The 20,179-nt window shown below is 36.7% G+C and overlaps 1 protein-coding gene across 1 annotated transcript in view; it reads left to right on the forward strand.

Moving 5' to 3' along the window:
- Positions 1 to 20,179, forward strand: part of BRWD1 (bromodomain and WD repeat domain containing 1) — a 115,515-nt gene that overhangs the window by 38,407 nt on the left and 56,929 nt on the right. The window contains exons 9-18 of the mRNA XM_060010294.1: positions 790 to 890; positions 2,046 to 2,116; positions 3,735 to 3,835; positions 4,635 to 4,675; positions 5,892 to 5,990; positions 8,833 to 8,983; positions 9,220 to 9,354; positions 13,145 to 13,273; positions 13,452 to 13,677; positions 18,997 to 19,182. Coding sequence (XP_059866277.1) covers positions 790 to 890; positions 2,046 to 2,116; positions 3,735 to 3,835; positions 4,635 to 4,675; positions 5,892 to 5,990; positions 8,833 to 8,983; positions 9,220 to 9,354; positions 13,145 to 13,273; positions 13,452 to 13,677; positions 18,997 to 19,182 — 1,240 coding nt within the window. The remainder of the gene's footprint in view (positions 1 to 789; positions 891 to 2,045; positions 2,117 to 3,734; positions 3,836 to 4,634; positions 4,676 to 5,891; positions 5,991 to 8,832; positions 8,984 to 9,219; positions 9,355 to 13,144; positions 13,274 to 13,451; positions 13,678 to 18,996; positions 19,183 to 20,179) is intronic.

Raw genomic sequence — 20,179 nt, forward strand, 5'->3', positions numbered from 1 at the left:
CACATTCCCTCTCACTTTTGTATTTTTGTTCATCTTATTCCTTTGCCTAGTGCGTTTTTCTTGTTTTCCTTATATTTTTCTGTCTTTTAAGCTGCCTTAAAAGCTGCCTTTGGTCCAGGATGTCTCTGGACCAAATTGATCTTGCTTTCTCTAGCTTGTTTGTGTAGCACAAATGTTAGCCCTGTTCCAAAGTTACGATATAATTTTTGTGTTTTCTTATAATACTTTTATGGTTTTGTTATTTAAATATTTAAAGTGTTGATCACTTGGAATTTATCCTGCTTTACAGTCTGAAGAATGGATCCATTTTTTCCCAGATTGTTGCACAGTTGTCCCTTTACCATTTATGCATTTACGATCCATTGTTTCCTCAACTGATTGAGATGGCTCCTTTATCTTAAGTCTTGTGTATTAGGGTCCAGTTTGGACTTCACATTTTTCCATTGGTCATTCTGTCATTGTGTACCTACTGTGCCCCATAGTTTTAATTAATTGGCTTTGTGGTCGGTTTCACATTGATAGGACTAGATCTTTACTTTTCTCTTTGTAAAAGTTTTTCTGACTGTTCTTGTTAGTTTTGAAAATAATCATTTATTGAGATCACATTACATTTACAAATTAGAGATAGACTTCATTTTTTACAGGTTATGAGTTTTCACTGCGATAATATTACCTATGTTTTGGATTTCTTGTGTTTTACTTAAAGTGTTAGTTGAAGTTAACTTTGAAAAACTGTTTAACTTCAGTAGCAGCTCAGGAAACTGAATTGCAAATGTTATTCCTTTTTAGTTTAGCCCAATGGCCAAAGGCTCTCAAAGATACATGGTCTCTACTGGTGCTGATGGGACAGTTTGTTTTTGGCAGTGGGATTTAGAATCCCTGAAATTCAGGTAAGTGACTTTAATTGTGTAATAAGTTTTCTTTTTTAATGTTGTTACAGTTTAGTCTAGTGAAATGAAATCTGATTATAAAGAGAAATTGTGTATTGTGGTTCCGCTTTTACTTTTGAATTTAATTTTTGTTAAACACAGCATATGTGCCATATTGACTACTGTTTACACTGTACGATTTAGATAGTTGGATATGTAAAAGGAGCATAGCCATGCTGTCTTAGTGGGCACATTTTTTTGAAAAAGAAAAAGTGATAGTATATATGTGAACATTTTGAAAAATGTTAGAAAAGTATAATTACATGGGCAGAAATTTAGGAAGGATCCTTTAAGAATCAGACCTGGATCATAGCCCTGCACTGCCCAGTGTGTTACCCGCTAGCCACATGTCTCTATTGAGCACTTCGGGTGTGGCTAGTGCAATTGAGGAATCGAATTATTAATTTAAATTTAACTGATACGATTCAGTTATTACAAAACTTTTAAACGTATTTCAAACAACTTGAATATGTGAATTTAGTTTTTCATCTATAAGTTTTATGAAATCTGAGTACAGATCAAGTATTTTTGATGAAAACTGTTCAAATTGAGATGTATTATTAGTGTCTAGTATGATCTGGAAGATTTAAAAGATTTAATATGAAAGAACCTAAAGTTCTCAATAAAATTTTATTAACATTGATGTGATATTTTGGATATATTGGTTTAAATGAAGTAAAACTAATTTTATCTTTTTACTTATAATGTGGCTACTAAAAAACCCTAGTTTTATCTTTATACTTAATGATGTGGCTACTAAAAATTTAAAGTTACACGTGTGGCTCGCATGCCCTTTCTGTTGGACCATGCTATCACCCGGTGGTTCTACATCCTACTCTGCGGCCTCGATAATGGATTCTCTCACACTGTCTGAGCTTTAGTCACCTAAGTTACAGAACGGGGGTTAGTAGGCTTGCTCTTTCGGTATACTATGTTCTGTATAAGTTTGGGGATTGGACAGTTCTCTGAAATCCATCCAGCTATAACAGCATATGTGGAAATATTTGGTATACTGTGAGGTACTAGAAATAAGATTATAACATTTAAATATGCTAGATTAAAACCAATATTTTAAACCATGTTAATGTGCTAAACTAATGTATTTTTCTTTTCAAGTCCACGTCCCCTGAAGTTCACTGAAAAGCCTAGACCAGGCGTTCAAATGCTTTGTTCTTCTTTTAGTGTTGGTAAGATAACTTTAGTGTTTTTTTCTTAGTTTTATTTTAGCATTTTGAATGACCACATTATGAGAGAGAGCTGGCAGAAAGGAGGCTTAAAGTGTCCATATGAGCAGTTCTTGTGCCATGTGCCCTGTGTGTATGATAAACCAAGAATGTGGTTCTTTTAACTGAACTGCATGTTTTTGGTAGTTTAAATTTGTTTTCCACACATCTTGTGAAATTATTCTCCATTTTCTTGTACAGTGGACTTGTGTGAAACCTTTCTTTTTGGGAGAGGTCAAAGATCTTTCCCCATAGACGTCTGAAAATTTGAACAAGTGAACTTTATATTCCAAAGCTAGGTTTAGGTGTGTAAAGCTGTTCGGAAAGCAGAGCCCCTTTTCATGCATTTTCAGAGCCGCAGCATCTTAAAGTCATTGTCACAACTAATACAGCAGAAGGAGATAGTGAACATTTCCAGTCTGAATTAACTTTTAAAAATTAAGCCTCATTTGATGTGTGCTTCCTGCCCTCCCCCCCCACCCCAGCACCACCAAACAATTCTCCGACACTAGTTAGGTGTCCTATAATTCAACTCAATTCTGACACTACCTACCTAGAGAATAGTGTGAGATCCCACAGGTTAAGGGCTCAGTCCTACAAGATGCCCCACCTACCCCCAGCCTCAGACCAGGTTGTCACCTGTGCTTCTGACTGATGGGCTATATAGAGCAGAGATTCCCACAACTTCCTCCTTGGGTTTGATTAATTTGCTAGAGCAGCTGACAAAACTCAAACATTTTACTCACTAGATTTTCGGTTTATTATAAAAGGATATAATTCAGGAATAGCCAGATGGAAGAGATGCATAGGATAAAGTACATGGGAAGGGGCACTCTCTGGGTGTGCTATTCTTCTCTGATCTCCACCTGTCCATCAACCTGGAATCTCTCTGAACCTTGCCCTTTTTTTTGCGGTACGTGGGCCTCTCACTGTTGTGGCCTCTCCCGTCGCAGAGCACAGGCTCCGGACGCGCAGGCTCAGCGGCCATGGCTCACGGGTCCAGCCGCTCCACAGCATGTGGGATCTTCCCAGACCAGGGCACGAACCCGTGTCCCCTGCATCGGCAGGCGGACTCTCAACCGCTGCGCCACCAGAGAAGCCCTGAACTTTGCCCTTTTGAGTTTTTTATGGAGGCTTCATTACATAGGCACAGTTGGTTAAATCATTGGTTGTCAGTGTTGATTCAGCTCTCTCCCAGCTCTCTTATCACATGGTTGGTTCCCCTAGCAGTTAGCTCCCATCCATAGATGCTTTCCAAAAGTCACCTCATTAACATAAACTCTGTTGTGTTTGAAATGGGTTTGATGAAAATCAAGACACCAGTATCACTTCACTTAGGACATTCTAAGGGTTTGAGGAGTTCTGCCAGAAAAAGGGATGAAGACCAAATATGTATTTCTTCCTAAAAGTCACAGCATTACACTGCATTAATTTTAAAAGTTCTTTATATAATGAATTAGAAAACAGATTTATTGAGATAAATTTAGTTTTGGCATAGAGAGCTTGCTTAATTTAATATAGAAATTTGGTTAAGATATTTGTTACAAACTGGATTTTTTAAACCTTAAAATTTTTATTTCAGGTGGTATGTTTTTAGCCACAGGTAGTACTGATCATGTAATCAGAATGTATTTTTTGGGTTTTGAAGCACCTGAAAAAATCGCAGAACTTGAAAGTCACACTGTAAGTATTCACGTTTTAAAATTCTGTAGATTGTTAATATTCCTGTTGGTACATAGCCTCATACTGCTAAGGGAAATTGTTACTGATTTTAATTTTAACTTAAATTTAGGGGGAATTGGAGGTGAAACATGATATTGACAAACTCAGCACCTTATGGTGCCAAATACTTTGCAGTGGTTATTTCAGCTTTAAGTCCAAACTCTTGATTATGATAATTAATCTGGGTGATTAGGTTTGAATTGGGTCTATTTATCTAAACCAAACTCATGAAATTAGAATGCTGTTTTATCAATGTGTACTAAGATAGATAACTCTCAGTATTCTGGAGTGCTGGTTAGCGGTCAGGTCATCTTTTCTCCTGTAGGAAGTTCTGTGAAGTTATTTGATAAAAAAAATCACTTTAAAAGAAATTATTATTATTATTTTTTGCACATAATCATCGAAGTGAATATGCCTTGTTTTCAGCTATTTAAACCTTTTATTTTGATCACTATCTACACGTCAATTTTTATACAGATGTAATTAATTGCAAATACTGCTTTAATTTTAGAAGTAGGCTTCTTTTTACCACATGTGTCTGTCTTTGAGACAAGAGCTGTATCTTAGTCTTATTAGGTTCGTAATTAGATTCTTTGCACTTAAACGTACAATATATGTTTGAATGGCAGGGTTAAGCAGCGTAAGTGCATATCTCTAGCTTTAAACCAAATATGCTTCTGGCTGTAAAACTGAGTGGGTTTTCTTTGTGTACAGACTATGTAGATGATTACTTTTGTGTTTGGTTTTTTCCCCTCTTTAGGATAAAGTTGATAGTATCCAATTTTGTAACAATGGTGATCGGTAAGTAAGTGTGTGTGTGTTTGTTTTTTTAAATTTTTTAATTTAATTTTTTTTATACAGCAGGTTCTTATTAGCCATCCATTTTATACACATCAGTGTATACATGTCAATCCCAATCTCCCAATTCATCCCACCCCACCCCCACCCCCCACCGTGTTTGTATTTGTGGGTGTGTTTTTAGGTAAATATACTATGCTTCCTATTAGTATAACTAATATATCACTTTGTAGGTATATATCATATTGCAGGTACTTGTTAGTAAATGTAATAATTGAAGGAAAAGTGTCTGGGGCAGGGAGGAAACAATTAAATGTAAGTTTTTAGAATTGTAGTTTCTGCAGCCTCCTATGACCAAAAAGTAGTTTTTCTTTATCTCGCTGCTGGCTAAATGTTTGATTTATAGGAAAATTAGGTGTAAGGATAAAGAAATTTGTTATATTTGAGTAGTAAAAAGAAAATCTTTTCTAATCTCCCAATCACTGTGATGTAGTGCAACAGAATTATCACTTAAATTATATCCTTTATGGTCCCCAGTGTCTTTTCAGGTACCTTTCCTAAACTGTGATTTTTTAACACTTAACTTTATTAAATGATTGATTTATTTTTACACATGGCTAGCATGAATTAATTTGAGTTTAGAGTTAAAATGCTTATAATGGTGCTTTTGGTCTTACTGTTTCTTCCATACATTTTTTTTGTGTGTGTGTGGTACACGGGCCTCTCGCTGTTGTGGCCTCTCCCGTTGTGGAGCACAGGCTCCGGATGCACAGGCTCAGCGGCCATGGCTCACAGGCCTAGCCACTCCACAGCATGTGGGATCTTCCCAGACCGGGGCACGAACCCGTGTCCCCTGCATCAGCAGGCGGACTCTCAACCACTGCGCCACCAGGGAAGCCCATCTTCCATACATCTTTAATTGTCCTTCTCCCCCCCACCCCCCCTCCAAATACTTATTGTACATTGTCTTTTCAAAACTCAATCTATTCGAGAAGCTAGTGATTGAGTTTGAAATGTGCTTTACTTAATAGGGCTAGGCAAATCATAGCAAACCAGATTTTCTCTGTTTAGATACGTGCTAAATTCCGTGTCTTTTGGAATAAACACCTATAGATTTACCTGCAGTCAAGATAGCTACAATAAAAATTTTTTCACTTGAAATATTAACTGTAGCCCTTGGTAGCACGTATGTGAGTAGAAGATCTTCTTTTCTTTTAAGGTTTTTAAGTGGTAGCAGAGATGGAACAGCACGGATTTGGAGATTTGAGCAGTTAGAATGGAGAAGCATCTTACTGGATATGGCTACAAGAATCTCAGGGTAAGTTGAGATGGTTTGTTTCTAAGTAGGTGCATCCTAAGTACTTGGTCTCTCTCTCTCTCTCTCTCTCTCTCTCTCTGGTTGGTTGATCGCTTTGTTCAGGGGACTGGAGCCACCTCCTATTAGAAGAGCTACGATCTAAGTGAATGGCTCCCTCCTGCACATCTGACAGTTAAATACTTAAACCTCATATATTCTTTTTTTTAAGAATTAATTAATTAATTTTTGGCTGCGTTGGGTCTTCGTTGCTGCGCGCGGGCTTTCTCTAGTTGTGGCGAGCGGGGGCTACTCTGTTGCAGTGCACGGGCTTCTCATTGCAGTGGCTTCTCTTGTTGTGGAGCACGGGCTCTAGGCACATGGGCTTCAGTAGTTGTGGCTCGCAGGCTCTAGAGCACAGGCTCAGTAGTTGTGGTGCATGGGCTTAGTTGCTCCGCGGCATGTGGGATCTTCCTGGACCAGGGCTCAAACTCGTGTCCCCTGTGTTGGCAGGCGGATTCTTAACCACTGTGCCACCAGGGAAATCCCCGCCTACTATTTCAAAAAATATATAAAAATAACTCAAGTATATCAAATGTGAAAATTTTCAGAAAATTCTACTTTTTGAAGGTAGGATTTTTGGAATTTTTAAGAAGACACAGCTACGTCTGGCGAAAAAAGCAAACACACTTTATTTAGGTTTAAAAAAATTAGGCTCCAGTGGGAGTGAAAATTTTTCTTTTTGTATGCTGAAATTTTGGTTTGTAAAATGGCATTGAAGGCAAGTTTGTCTAACTGTCCCCCTCCCTCAACCTCCAAAGTCTCAAAAACGTATCTTTAGCATCTTTGAGATAAGTTTAGTACTTTGCAAGATAAATATTACAAATTTCAAATACATTGCTTTTTTGGTTTGTATATTTTGGGAGGCAGTACAGGTGGTAGAAAGAGTATGTGTTTTGGAGTCAGACCTTTGCTCAAATACCATTTACACTGTTTAAAGCTATATAATTTTGACAACATCATTTAATATTTATTAATCTGTTTCATCATCTGGGAAGTGAGACTACCTGCCTTTAAGTATTGTTGGCAATTTTAAATCATATGAAAATTTCCAGCACTGCTTGGTCTAGAGTAGGCATATCAATATTCTTAGGAGTTTTTCTGAGAAATGTTACACATTTTAGATCTTCATGTCTGCTTTATTTTTAGTAATAGTAGGAGAAATTAACCCATTCTCTGCTGTGGCTCAAACAGTTGTATTGGATTTCAAAATAAATTTGATATTAATATTTTTGTGGAATGATCTGTGGTAGAGAATGGAAAGAATACATACTAGAAATCTGATAATCCTTGTTCACAAACAAATCTTTACAGTTATTTAAAAATGTTAGATCTGGATATTTAGAAGCATCTTAGTGTGAAAGTAAATAATAATGAAAGAATGGCAGTGAAGAACATTTGAAATGGTATTCGCCCATGAATAATTATTTTATTAGGCAAAATAGGAATACCATTGTAAAAACTTGAATAAAAATTTTTAAGTGAGACTGAGAACTATATATTTTTCTTGTTGTCACCCTCTCTTCATGGAGAGAACTTTTCTTGTATTTTCCCTCATGGTGGAAATATTCTTTTCTCATTTAAAGTTTTACTTATTTCAAATCTTGAAAGGCAGTGTTTTCTGTGTGTAAAAATTGATGGATATATTTGTTTTAGTGTTCTAATCTTGGCTAATCAACTTGATGAAATGCAACATGTCTGTTAGTAAATTCAAATGAAGTGTGGAGGGTCTTAGCCTGTATTCCATTTTGTCATTTATTTATTTATTTGGCTGCGTTGGGTCTTAGTTGTGGCACGTGGGATCTTCATTGCGGCATGCAGGCTTCTCTCTAGTGGTGGCGCATGGGCTCCGTAGTTGTGGCACATGGCCCAGTTGCCCCGTGGCATGTGGGATCCTGGTTCCCCGACGAGGGCTCAAACCCGTGTCTCCTGCATTGGAAGGTAGATTCTTAACCACTACGCCACCAGGGAAGTCCCCTTTTGTCTTTTATGTTACACTTCCTCTGACCAATCTAGTTAGATTTATTCTCTCATTTGTGTTCCATGGTGCTTACATAGATAGGTGTTAAATAGCACTCATTCCATATTCTTGTAGCCGTTTTCTTTAAAATACATGTTTATTATATGCTTAATCATTTCTTAGAATGTGCTCTGTGATTTCAGAAGCAGCTAGGTCCCCCCAGTCCCCCCAACCCCATACTACTGACTGCTGTATTTTATACAGAAGCTTTGCATATTGCTTTCATAAAGGCAGCAAAACACTGCAGACGTGTATCCAAGACCGTTCTTGGCAAGGACCTGTAGGAACAGTTTATAGGGAAGTAGAAAGAGATGAATGCAGCTCATTTACAGTTCAGCAAATTGAGAGTCTGTGTCAGGCACTTTGCTAGACATTGGGGTCATGAAGATGAATTACCTTCTTTCTGTCTTCCTGAAGTTTTTTGTCATCTATAGAGAGTGAAGCAGTTGAAAGTATTACTTATAGGGCTTGGGGTCAGGAGAAGGGAATAATTAGAAAAGAGGTAGAGAGAAAAAGCTTTGCTTTTATGAGCAGCGGCGGTATTCTGAAATCTGCCTGTATTCAGTCTCCGAACTGTTTGTAAATCATCCCTTACCCCTCGGGATTTTGCCCTTATCTGTTTATAGATAATCTTTTGCGGGTCAGATGTGATGAACTCTCTATCGAGTTGGTAAGGTATGGACATGAGCTGGATTACTTCAATTATTTTTGTATTGATGAGGGATTGTGTACATTGTACAGCCTCCTACACATATAGCATTGCACATTTCATATTTTTTTTCTTAGAGATTTATCTTTAGAAGAGGAAAGGTTTATGAAACCCAAAGTAACAATGATAGCTTGGAATCAGAATGATAGCATTGTTGTCACAGCTGTGAATGATCATGTCCTCAAAGTGTGGAATTCTTATACTGGACAACTGCTTCATAACTTATTGGTAGGTAGTTTTTATAACATATAACAAATCAAAAATTTTTGAACTATAATTTTATTTTTAATAAACATGTTTCATTTATATTATCAAATGAATAGAAATTTGTATATATACTAATGTATAAATTACTGTCATTAATACATATTTAAAAACTGTTATACACTGTGACAATATGGGCTTTTAATTTTAAACTTGTAACTTGCAAACCCTCCTTAACTGTATGACTTTGTTGAATAAAGGGACATGCTGATGAAGTATTTGTTTTGGAGACACATCCCTTTGATTCCAGAATTATGTTATCTGCAGGACATGATGGCAGCATATTTATATGGGATATTACAAAAGGCACCAAGATGAAACATTATTTTAATATGGTAAGTGGAGTGAGAGGTATCTTTATGCATGTTTGCATTTGTTCCAAGTATTTGGATAATGAAGTGTAGCCAGAAACCTATCTGCATATTTTGGCAGTTTATATTTCTAGAAATCAGGGTACTACCTAGTCTGATAAATATCTGATAGCCATATATACGTACATACATACAAATGTGAAATTAATCTGTATAACTAATTCACATGAGGGGAAGATTTTCAAAATTTATTTATTTAGCTTTGTGTGTGTGAATTTTCCCTGTCTGTGTTTAAATTGGCAAAATTATGGTAATTCACACAACTTTTTCACTATTTAAATTTATTAAAACATTTGATAATAGGGACTTCCTGGCCATCCAGTGGTTAAGATGCAGCACTTCCAATGCAGGGGAACTAAGATCCCACATGGCACGTGGTGCAGCCAAAAAAAAAATTTGATAATAAAAAATAATACTCAGAGTCATCTAGGGAATCGAACATCATTGTTTGTTTTTCAGTGTTTCTGCTTTTTGCACATGCATATTTGAAAACCAGATTACGATCTTATTGCATGTTTGTAGAATTTCTTATACATAACTACAATACAGTTACCAAAATAGGCAAATTTAACATTGATAAAGTAGCGTTATCTAATCCAGGTTTACATTCAAATTTTGTCAGTTGTCCTAATAATGCCTTTATAGTTATATTTTACCCCTTGGACCAGGATCTGATTCAGGATCATGCATTGTATTAAGTAGTTATGTATCCCTAGTTTTGTAAGATCAATAATTCTGCCTTTTTTTTCCCCTATATCTTGCCCTTTTATAGGCAAATAATGTTACAGGATATCTCTGTTTTGTCTGATACTTCTTCATGATACAATACTGTTTCACATTTTTTTTATGTAATAAAACATAAATGATAGTGTGCCGTCCATGCATTATATTAGACGGCACATGATATTTATATGTTCCACTGTTATATGGTGGTAATTATTAATATTTGGTTAAGGTGGCATCTGCCAAGTTTCCCCACTGATTTTTAAAATAGTTGTTTTTTCTTTGTAAATTTTAAACTGATTTGTTCAGAGACTATGTAAATGTCTGGTTCCTCATGAAACTTTCACAAATATCAGTATCCATCGAAGGCTTTCTAATGGCATCGTTCTTTACATATTTAGTAGTTGGCATTGTTGCACATAGTTTTGTAATCCTTTCTCATTTTATGTAAAGAATGTTTTTCAAACCCTTAAATATTTTTTAAGAATTTGCAAATGTATTTTTGACGGTAAATTCAGCCTATCTTAGAAGTATGTTACCTATATGTTTAATTTACTGTTGTCGAGTATTTAAGTGGTTTCTAAAATATGCACAGTAACAATACTTTGAATGTTTTTATACTTGGCTGTTTAGGTAGATCCCTGATTATTTCCTTGGGATAAATTCTGAGGGAAATGTGTAAAAGGGCTTGTACATTGTTAAGACTTTTGATTTATATATATATATGATATATATATATATATCATATATATATGATAGGTTTTATAAAATTACTCTTCAGTTTATATTGAGATCCAATTCAAACTATAATTAATTTTTGAGGCAATATAGTAGCATCCTATAGGTGAATGATTCTTAGATATTTGATTGAAGACCATCTTAGTTCATGTGTTCCATGTTTTTGTTGGGTTTTTTTGACCTTAAAATTTTCATTTCAATGTGCTTACACTGGACAGTTTCTTCAACAAACAGTTTAAAATACAGTTTTTTATTTATTAACATTAAGTGCACTAAAACAACTCAAATAGCCTGACCCAAGTACATCATTGGGCATCTCTGAAACTTGCATCTCTGTTCAAATTACTGGAAAAAGAACTAAGCCTTCTTCAGTTTTTCTATGGCCTTAAAATTCATAGGTACATCCATCTTTTAATTAGCCTTTAAAACTCAATAGGAACATTACATACTAAATTTAATCTATTAAAACAGAAAACTACATTAATTCAGGCTTTAAACAGAATATAAGCTAAAATAACTCTAAGCCAAAGAGTAATCTGAAAAAAGTCTCAAATGGGCAACGATGATCTTATTTCCAGTCAGACACCAAAAATTGGCCTTGTATACTGAATTCTTGTTACCTTTACTGCTCAGCTGAGAGTCTCCTAATTCTTTAATGCTAGACAAATTACGTAGGGTTGTAAACTACTAACAAAAACAGTATTTCATTAAGTAAATAGTTAACATAATGTGACACTGAAGTGTTCTCCAGGCACAGTTGAAGGTCGGATTTTGTCAGGAATCATTGTGTAGGACTCTTCAGACTGCAGGTAAAAACCGGAGTCTGTCTTGCTCTGCCTAGGTAGGTTTGCCCACTTGGGAAAACTTCCTTCTCAGCAGGTACCCTGAGCAAAGCTTTTGGTGCAGTAAGTTCCACATGTATGATAGGAGAGTAGCTGCCACCATCTTTGCTTTACCAGCCAAGGGCTCTCCCCTCCCCACCCTCCTCTGCTTTACTTGGACTGAAGGTCTCAGGCCAGAGGTGTGAAGTGGTGCCAGGGTGCAGGTTGGGCTGTGGTGGAGGTGGCTCTTCAAAGGACCCTGGGGGTGAATCTGTGTAATAGGAGGGAAAATATTTACACATTTTTTTCCTTTTTATGTTATGAGAGAATGCAAATTTGTATACATGGATTATCTTATTCAGCAAGTCCCTAAATATCCCAATACCTTAATTCCTCCCCCCCACCCCATTTTGTTAATTGGCACTCAGTCATGTGTGGTATAGCAGTAGTGAATTATTGCTTTTTGAGCGGGTATTTAGGTATGTATGTGAGTTTGTTTTGGCAGTTAGCTGGGTGGATGAATCCTTTTTCCAACGCTGATTTAACTTGTCCTAAAGTTTAATTATTGGAACGTTATAGGCTGAGACAACAGATAAGCATAGCTCTACACTATTGAGTTAATGAAACAACTCATTTAACTATAAATTGATAATACTAAACTACTATAATTTACAGTTAAAAAAACAAGAATAAAACAGAAAACAGTTTAAAAGTTATCTCTTTAAGGCAACATTCATGATGCACTTAAGAGTATTCTTTCTGAAATTTGTGGCAGTTTGAAATAAGGTAGTTGCAGGTGCAGGCATTTACATATGCACCCTTGAGACTTTGCAGCATTACAAATTTTGCGTTTCCACTTAGTCATCTAAGTGGAAAGCTTAAACTCCATAAAAGTATTGATTTTAGTTCATGAATTCCAAACTTTATTAATCTTTAATCATTTCTCTTGTAGTTTTTTTTTTTTTTTTTTTTTGCGGTACGCGGGCCTCTCACTGTTGTGGCCTGTCCCGTTGCGGAGCGCAGGCTCAGCGGCCATGGCTCACGGGCCCAGCCGCTCTGCGGCATGTGGGATCTTCCCGGACCGGGGCACGAACCCGTGTCCCCTGCATAGGCAGGCGGACTCTCAACCACTGCGCCACCAGGGAAGCCCCTCCCTTGTAGGTTATTAATCAAAAGATTTTTGTTATATATTGAAAGAAAAGTTTGTGAAATTGTCATTCACATGTAAGAAGTAAAGAAAGCCATTTTGGATTGGTTTATGATCCTTCATTTGATCAATTTGAGAACTAATTCTTAGAAGATCTTTTGAGATTTTTTTCTAGGCTAGTGGTATCTAAAATGAATTTTATTTTCTGAAAATATTAACATGTGCTTAACGAAAACTTTGTTTAAAAATTTGGTTTTTCAGAAGTTGATATACCAAAAGCTCTTACACAGAAATGGTCATACATTTTTCCCTCTGTGTTTCCTAGATTGAAGGACAAGGACATGGAGCTGTATTTGACTGTAAGTTTTCACAGGATGGACAGCATTTTGCCTGTACAGATTCTCACGGTCACCTTCTGATATTTGGTTTTGGATGCAGCAAGCCATATGAAAAGGTCATTTCATATACTTTCTCACAGCATGTAAAATAGTTATAAAGGATGTTTTGAAAATAGGTTAGATGTATTGATTTATTTTTTTTTGTCTTTTCAAACAAAGTTAACTGGTTAATAATTTATTTTCTTTAACATGTGTAAACCTCAAAATATCAATTTGTAAACTTGCCTTTTCTAGATTCCCGATCAGATGTTCTTCCATACTGACTATCGGCCACTGATTAGGGATTCTAATAATTATGTCTTAGATGAGCAAACTCAGCAGGCTCCTCATCTTATGCCTCCACCATTCTTGGTAGATGTAGATGGAAATCCTCATCCAACTAAGTATCAGAGATTAGTACCAGGCCGAGAAAATTCTGCAGATGAACATTTGGTTCCACAGCTAGGTTATGTGGCAACAAGTAAGTTCTAAGTCTTTTTTTTTGTTTTGTTTAATTTTTAATTTGAACAATGTAAGTAATAATACAAAGAACTTCTGTACTTTCAGATTCACCAGTCCTTAATATTTTGTTTTATTATTGTATCGCTGGATACATATTATTGTTTTGAACCATTTGACACTTACGTTCTGGCCCTCATGTCCATTTACCCCTAAATACTTCAGTATGTATTTTCTAAGAACAAAGATATTTTCTTATGTAATCATAAACTGTTATCAAAATTAGGACATTTAACAATTATATAATACTGTTATCAAATCTATAGTCTGTAATCAAATATTATTGTTCTAATAATGCCTGTTATAGCTTTTTTTTTCCTCCCTTGATGTAGATTTTAACTTGGGACTGCACATTAAATTCAGTTGTCATTGATTAAGTTCAGGTTATGCATTTGGGAAAGAAGACAACATAAATGGTGTTGTAGCCTTCCTGGAGTATCATGTAAGGATGCTCATGATTGTGTTTTGTGCACTTATTGGTGGCGCTGACTTTGAACACTTGGTATCCGCCAAGGTTTTCCACTATGAATTTTTTTTTCTCTTTGTAATTATTAAGTAGCTTGTGGTTTAAATAACCTGTTCTATTTCAGACCTTTAGGATCCATTGATAATATTTGCCTGAATCAGTTGTTACTCTGAATGTTGTAAAATGGTTTTCTAACTCTATTATCATTGCATCTGCATTTTATCATTAGCTGGCCATCTACTACTCTCCCATTTATTTATTTATTTCGTTTATTAAGTTTTAGTATGGACTTCCGGGTTGTTATATAGTGGGTTACAATCCAGTACTATCATTGTTTAGTTGCTCATATTATCCTTGGATTTGGCTGGGAGAGTCCATTCAAGCTGAGTTTTGTGTATTTTCCCAAGTCCCCATCATTCCTTGAGCACTTCATTACTTTCTGGCAAAAGATGTTCCAGTCCCGTCTTGTACTTTGCCTGTCCTAGCCAAGTACAGAGTTTTTTGTTTTGTTTGCTTTTGTATTTGTTCATGGCAGTGTAATGTTTTTCCCTAATATTATTAAATGCTATTTTTTATTTATTTTTATTTTTTAAAATTTTTTGTGGTACGCGGGCCTCTCATTGTTGTGGCCTCTCCCGTTGCGGAGCACAGGCTCTGGACACGCAGGCTCAGCGGCCATGACTCACGGGCCTAGCTGCTCCGTGGCATGTGGGATCTTCCCGGACTCGGGCACGAACCTGTGTCCCCTGCATCAGCAGGCGGACTCTCAACCACTGTGCCACCAGGGAAGCCCTAATATTATTAAATGAAGAAAAAAGATGCTTCTATTTTGTTTGGATGAGGATTAATTTACTGAAACTAAATCACCTTAAGGTTAAAGATTAATGTAAATCACTATATGTTTACTCTTTCAAATTTTTTTATTAGTTTGATTGAAGTGTACTTTATATACAACAGAATTTACCACTTTTAAGTCTACAATTCATATGAGTTGAGAAATGTTAAACAGTCATGTAAACCACCACCACAATCAAGATACAGAACATTTCCATTGCCCCCAAAAGTTCTCTTGGGCCTGTTTGGAATTAGTCCTCTCCCTTCTCCTGGCCCTTTGTAATGACTGTTTTATTTTGTCACTTTGATTTTTCCTTTTTAAGGAATTTTGTATAAATGAAATCATACAATATGTAGTCTTTTGTGTCTGGCTTCTTTAACTTAACATGGTTCTTTTGAGATTCCTGTTGCAGGTATCAGTTGTTTTTTTCCTGTTTATTGATAGTGCAGCATTGTATGGATATACCATCATTTATCTATTCACTAGTAGCTGAAAACCATTAGTCTTTTTTCCATTTTGTAGCTGTTTTAAGGAGTGCTGAAATATCCAACTATCCTGTGAATTTGTCTTATTTTTTCCTTCAGTTCTCTCAATTTTCTCTGTATGTATTTTAAAATTCTGTTATTATATACCTACACATTTCAGATTGTGCTCCTGGTGAACTCTTTTTTTTTACAATTTTATTTATTTTTGGCTGCGTTGGGTCCTCGCTGTGCATGGGCTTCCTCTAGTTCTGGTGCGCGGGCTTCTCATTGCGGTAGCTTCTCTTGTTGCGGAGCATGGGCTCTAGGTGCGCGGGCTTTAGTAGTTGTGGCACACGGGCTTCAGTAGTTGTGGCACGTGGGCTTCAGTAGTTGTGGCTCGCAGGCTCTAGAGTACAGGCTCAGTAGTTGTGACCCGCGGGCTTAGCTGCTCTGCGGTATATGGGATCTTCGCGGACCAGGGCTCGAACCCATGTCCCCTGCATTGGCAGGTGGATTCCCAACTACTGTGCCCCCAGGGAAGCCCTGAATTAATTCTTTCATCATTATGAAATGTCCCTCTTTATCCTCAGGAGTATTTCTTGTTTTGAAGACTATTAACTTCGTTTCATATTAAAGTAAATAATCCAACTTTTTAAAATTAGTGTTATCATGTTGTATCTTTTCAATTCTTCTAACCAATATGTCTTTATATTAAAACAGATTTCTTGCAGGCAGCAATCTAGTCTGACAACCTGTCCTTTAATTGGACTGTGTAGACCATTTACATTTAATATAATTATTAGCGTAGTCAGGCTTAAAGCTCTACATAATGCTACTTGTTTTGTCTATCCTTTCTGTTCTTTGTGCCGTTTCTCCTTTTTTTCCAAACTTTTTTGAAGTTGCTTATTTTTTAGTGTTTTATCATTATTGCCACTAATGTTTTATTAGCAATACCTGTTAGTCTTACTTATTTTTAATGGTTGTTCTAGGGCCTAAATTGTCACTGTGTAGTTTGCAGACCCATGGTTTTATCCATGACCTTTTATGGGGTCTTCGAGGTTATGACTATCTTCATAATAATATGAAACTATTATTTACCTTTGACATTTGCACTGATGAAACAGAAGTAGTGGTGGGTGAAACATTTGGTACCTGAGCACAAATCAAGGCCGTGGCACCAAACTGCTAGCGGTCATTGTATTCTCCACTGATTTGAACACACATTTTAAAATATTCTGAGTGTTAAAATTGGAAATATGCTTAAAACAGTTCTTGTTTGTGTCTGAAGTCTCTGTACTGACGAGTGGGAACGTGTACTATTGCCAGCCCTGTGAGAGTTCTGGCAATTTTTTGGCATTAAAAAATGGCTTGGCTTTTTCATGTTTTATTCCCCAGCATGGTGGAGTTTTAACCAATGTGTGCACATATTATTTAGCCAAAGAATCGATTCCTCATTGTGTACCTCTGAGCTTTCTGTGCAATCCAGTCCTCTCTGATATTCAGCCTTGCATATTTTAGTCTTTCCCCTGCTCTCAAACTCTGACCTCTGTCTCTCAACTCATTGTGACCTCTGGATGGTACTTGGGTTCCCTCTCCTTGTTCTGTAGTTTGGAGATTGCCTCCAGGCTGTTACCTGGAGCAATCAAAAGATTGGGCTCCATTGTCTTCTCTCAGGGATCACAGTCCTGTGCTGGTATCCAATATCTGAAAGCCCTTCTTTCATATATATTTTTTCCAGTGTTGTAGTAGTTTATAGTGGAAGGGCACTGTAGTACTTAAGCCTTTATGTGTAGAACCCTTCTTTAGTATTTGAATGGTGACTGCATTATGCCAAGTAGAAACAGGTATCATTCTTGATATTTCCCAAGTTACGTTTAAATTCAGTGCTGCGAAAGAAAAGTTACATAGGGTTTTTTGGGGAGGGGAGAGGATTAGAAGTCTCCTTTTCTGCTGTTTTCCCTTTGGTTCTATGTTGTGATCTTAGGGATGTTATGTTATTCCTAGTCCTAATTAAAGTCTTTTCATCCTTTTACGAAATTTTAAAAAATATACATTTATTTATTTTTATTTATGTTTGGCTGTGTTGGGTCTTCGCTGCTGTGTGCGGGCTTTCTCTAGTTGTAGCAGGTGGGGGCTACTCTTTGTTGTTGTGCAAGGGCTTCTCATTGCGATGGCTTCTCTTGTTGCAGAGCATGGGCTCTAGGCACATGGGCTTCAGTAGTTCTGGCACGTGGGCTCAGGAGTTGTGGCTCGTGGGCTGTAGAGCACAGGCTCAGTAGTTGTGGTGCACAGCCTTAGTTGCTCCATGGCATGTGGGATCTTCCCGGACCAGGGCTTGACCCTGTGTCCCCTGCATTGGCAGGCGGATTCTAAACCACTGTGCCACCAGGGAAGTCCCTTGTTATCCTTCCACTTCTTGCTGTCTTAGTTCATTTTTTGACAGTGGTCAAAAAATTTCCGTGGATTTTGTTTAGCTCTTCTAAATTCTTCATTGATTTCCACAGTAAAATGGAGATGTCATCAATAAGATTTAAGGGATCTAAAAGTAGATTAGTAGAATAGAAGTATTTTTCCCCCTGAAATAGTATATGACATTTTTCAGTTTCTGACATGTTACTATGGATGGAAGTATATCTTTGCATTCTTTTTGCCTAATACCCTATTAATTTCAATTTGTTAAGGTTCTGCTTATAAACTGGTGGGGGGGTGGTCCATGTTATTTATTATGTTCAAAGAAGATGCGTTTTATGGTGGGAGGATATGTAACGAGTTGATTGCATGAAAATGTCAATGTTTAGGTAAATTTCAAGACCCCACAACCATCTAACACTTTTTATCCATGAACACTAACTGAACCTATTAAATATCTCTGAAAATGTATTATTTGAAAAATAAAGAAGCAAAGACACTTAAAAATATCTGATTTTGTACGTGGAAGATTATGGCTATGCTTAAAGCTTATTTGAAAGAGTGACTTAAGCTTGGTGGGAGAGGCATGTGGAAACTGCCTCCCTCAACTGTGCATACTTGGGGTGGGAGAGAGCTGGAGTTGGGAGTGGTCATTTGTTGAAGGCCTAAAAGGTGTTACTTTTTTTTATTTCATAAGACAGAGAAATGCCACTGCTTTTCTCTACATCAGAAATCGCACATTATTGGTTGTTATAGTCAGAGAGACCTTGAGAGATAAGATTTTAATGAAATACTTGTATAAATGAGGGGCGTTAATGTGAAACAGAAAAACAAGACTTTCACTTTCACTCAAGTGTGTTTCCAGGTGCTCACTGCTAAGGATTTCAGAACCTCTGTTGAGGTTTTTGTGGTACTTAGTACCCTAAAGTTTGTTTTGAATTTTTTTCTGTGACTTAATTAGTTATGAATATAAAGGATATCTTTAATTGATTATTTTTGGAAAACAAGAATTCTGACAATTGCTAATGTAATTTTAATTGTAGCCTATTGAAAGTGTTTTCCTCTTCATATGTATTATGATTTCATATTCATTCATTGAATTTGCAGGTGATGGAGAGGTAATTGAACAAATTATAAGCCTACAAACCAATGACAATGGTGAACGAAGCCCAGAATCCAGTGTTCTTGATGGAATGATAAGACAGTTGCAGCAGCAGCAAGATCAGAGAATGGGAGCAGGTCAAGATGCTGTTCAAAGTGGACTTTCAAATGGGGAAGAAACACCCCGAAGAGGTAATAAATATATGAGAGGTATTTTGCCTTAATATGGCTGGATTGAAATTGAAGAATAAATGAAGTCATTGTCCCCTACATGCAGTGTAAAAAGCCTTAAGCAATGTACGCTTACAACTTGAGTAGTAGTCTGGAGGTAGCTTTATTAGGTGTAAGGTTGATGGGCTAACAAATGGACATTTGAATTTCAAGTACTATGAAAGGCTATTGAAATCTTTTTGCTCTAAAATAAGAGTATTTACAAAATTACATTAAATAAGAGTAAAGAACAAAGTGTTTTCTAAAGGAAACACTAGATTTCCTTTCCTTTATAATCCTTAAAAAACTGAATTGAGTAGAGCCCTAACGTTTCTTACTGAATCAGAAAGCTTGAAGTGAGTTTTCAGGGCAAAGTACTTGATATTGGAATGTGGTAATAATTATGTTAGTGGAAATAATCTAGAAGAGATGGGCAATTGTTATGCAACTGAAAACTTACTCTAGAAAAGCTAAAACCTTGTGGAAGATAAGAGAAGATTTGAGAGGCTGTAAAATGCTATAAAATTTCCTGTCTCTTTATCGCTCAGTGCTGTGTTCTGAACAGTTTCTTCAGCTCTTTCTGCCCTTTCACTCTTTTTTTTTTTTTTTTGCGGTACGCGGGCCTCTCACTGTTGTGGCCTCTCCCGTTGCGGAGCACAGGCTCCGGACGTGCAGGCTCAGCGGCCATGGCTCACAGGCCTAGCCGCTCCGCGGCATGTGGGATCTTCCTGGACCGGGGCACGAACCCATGTCTCCTGCATTGGCAGGCATACTCTCAACCACTGCGCCACCAGTGAAGCCCTGCCCTTTCACTCTTGATCTTCCTTTCATCTAATCTGCCTCGTAACTGGGCTTTAGATTTTTTTATTATTATTTGTTTTTTATTTTGACTGCATGGCTTGTGGGATCTTTTTTGTTTGTTTTTAATTTCTTTTTGGCTGCGTTGGGTATTCATTGCTGTGCGCAGGCTTTCTCTAGT

This window comes from Delphinus delphis, chromosome 4 (assembly GCF_949987515.2).
Source record: "Delphinus delphis chromosome 4, mDelDel1.2, whole genome shotgun sequence".
NCBI lineage: Eukaryota > Metazoa > Chordata > Mammalia > Artiodactyla > Delphinidae > Delphinus > Delphinus delphis.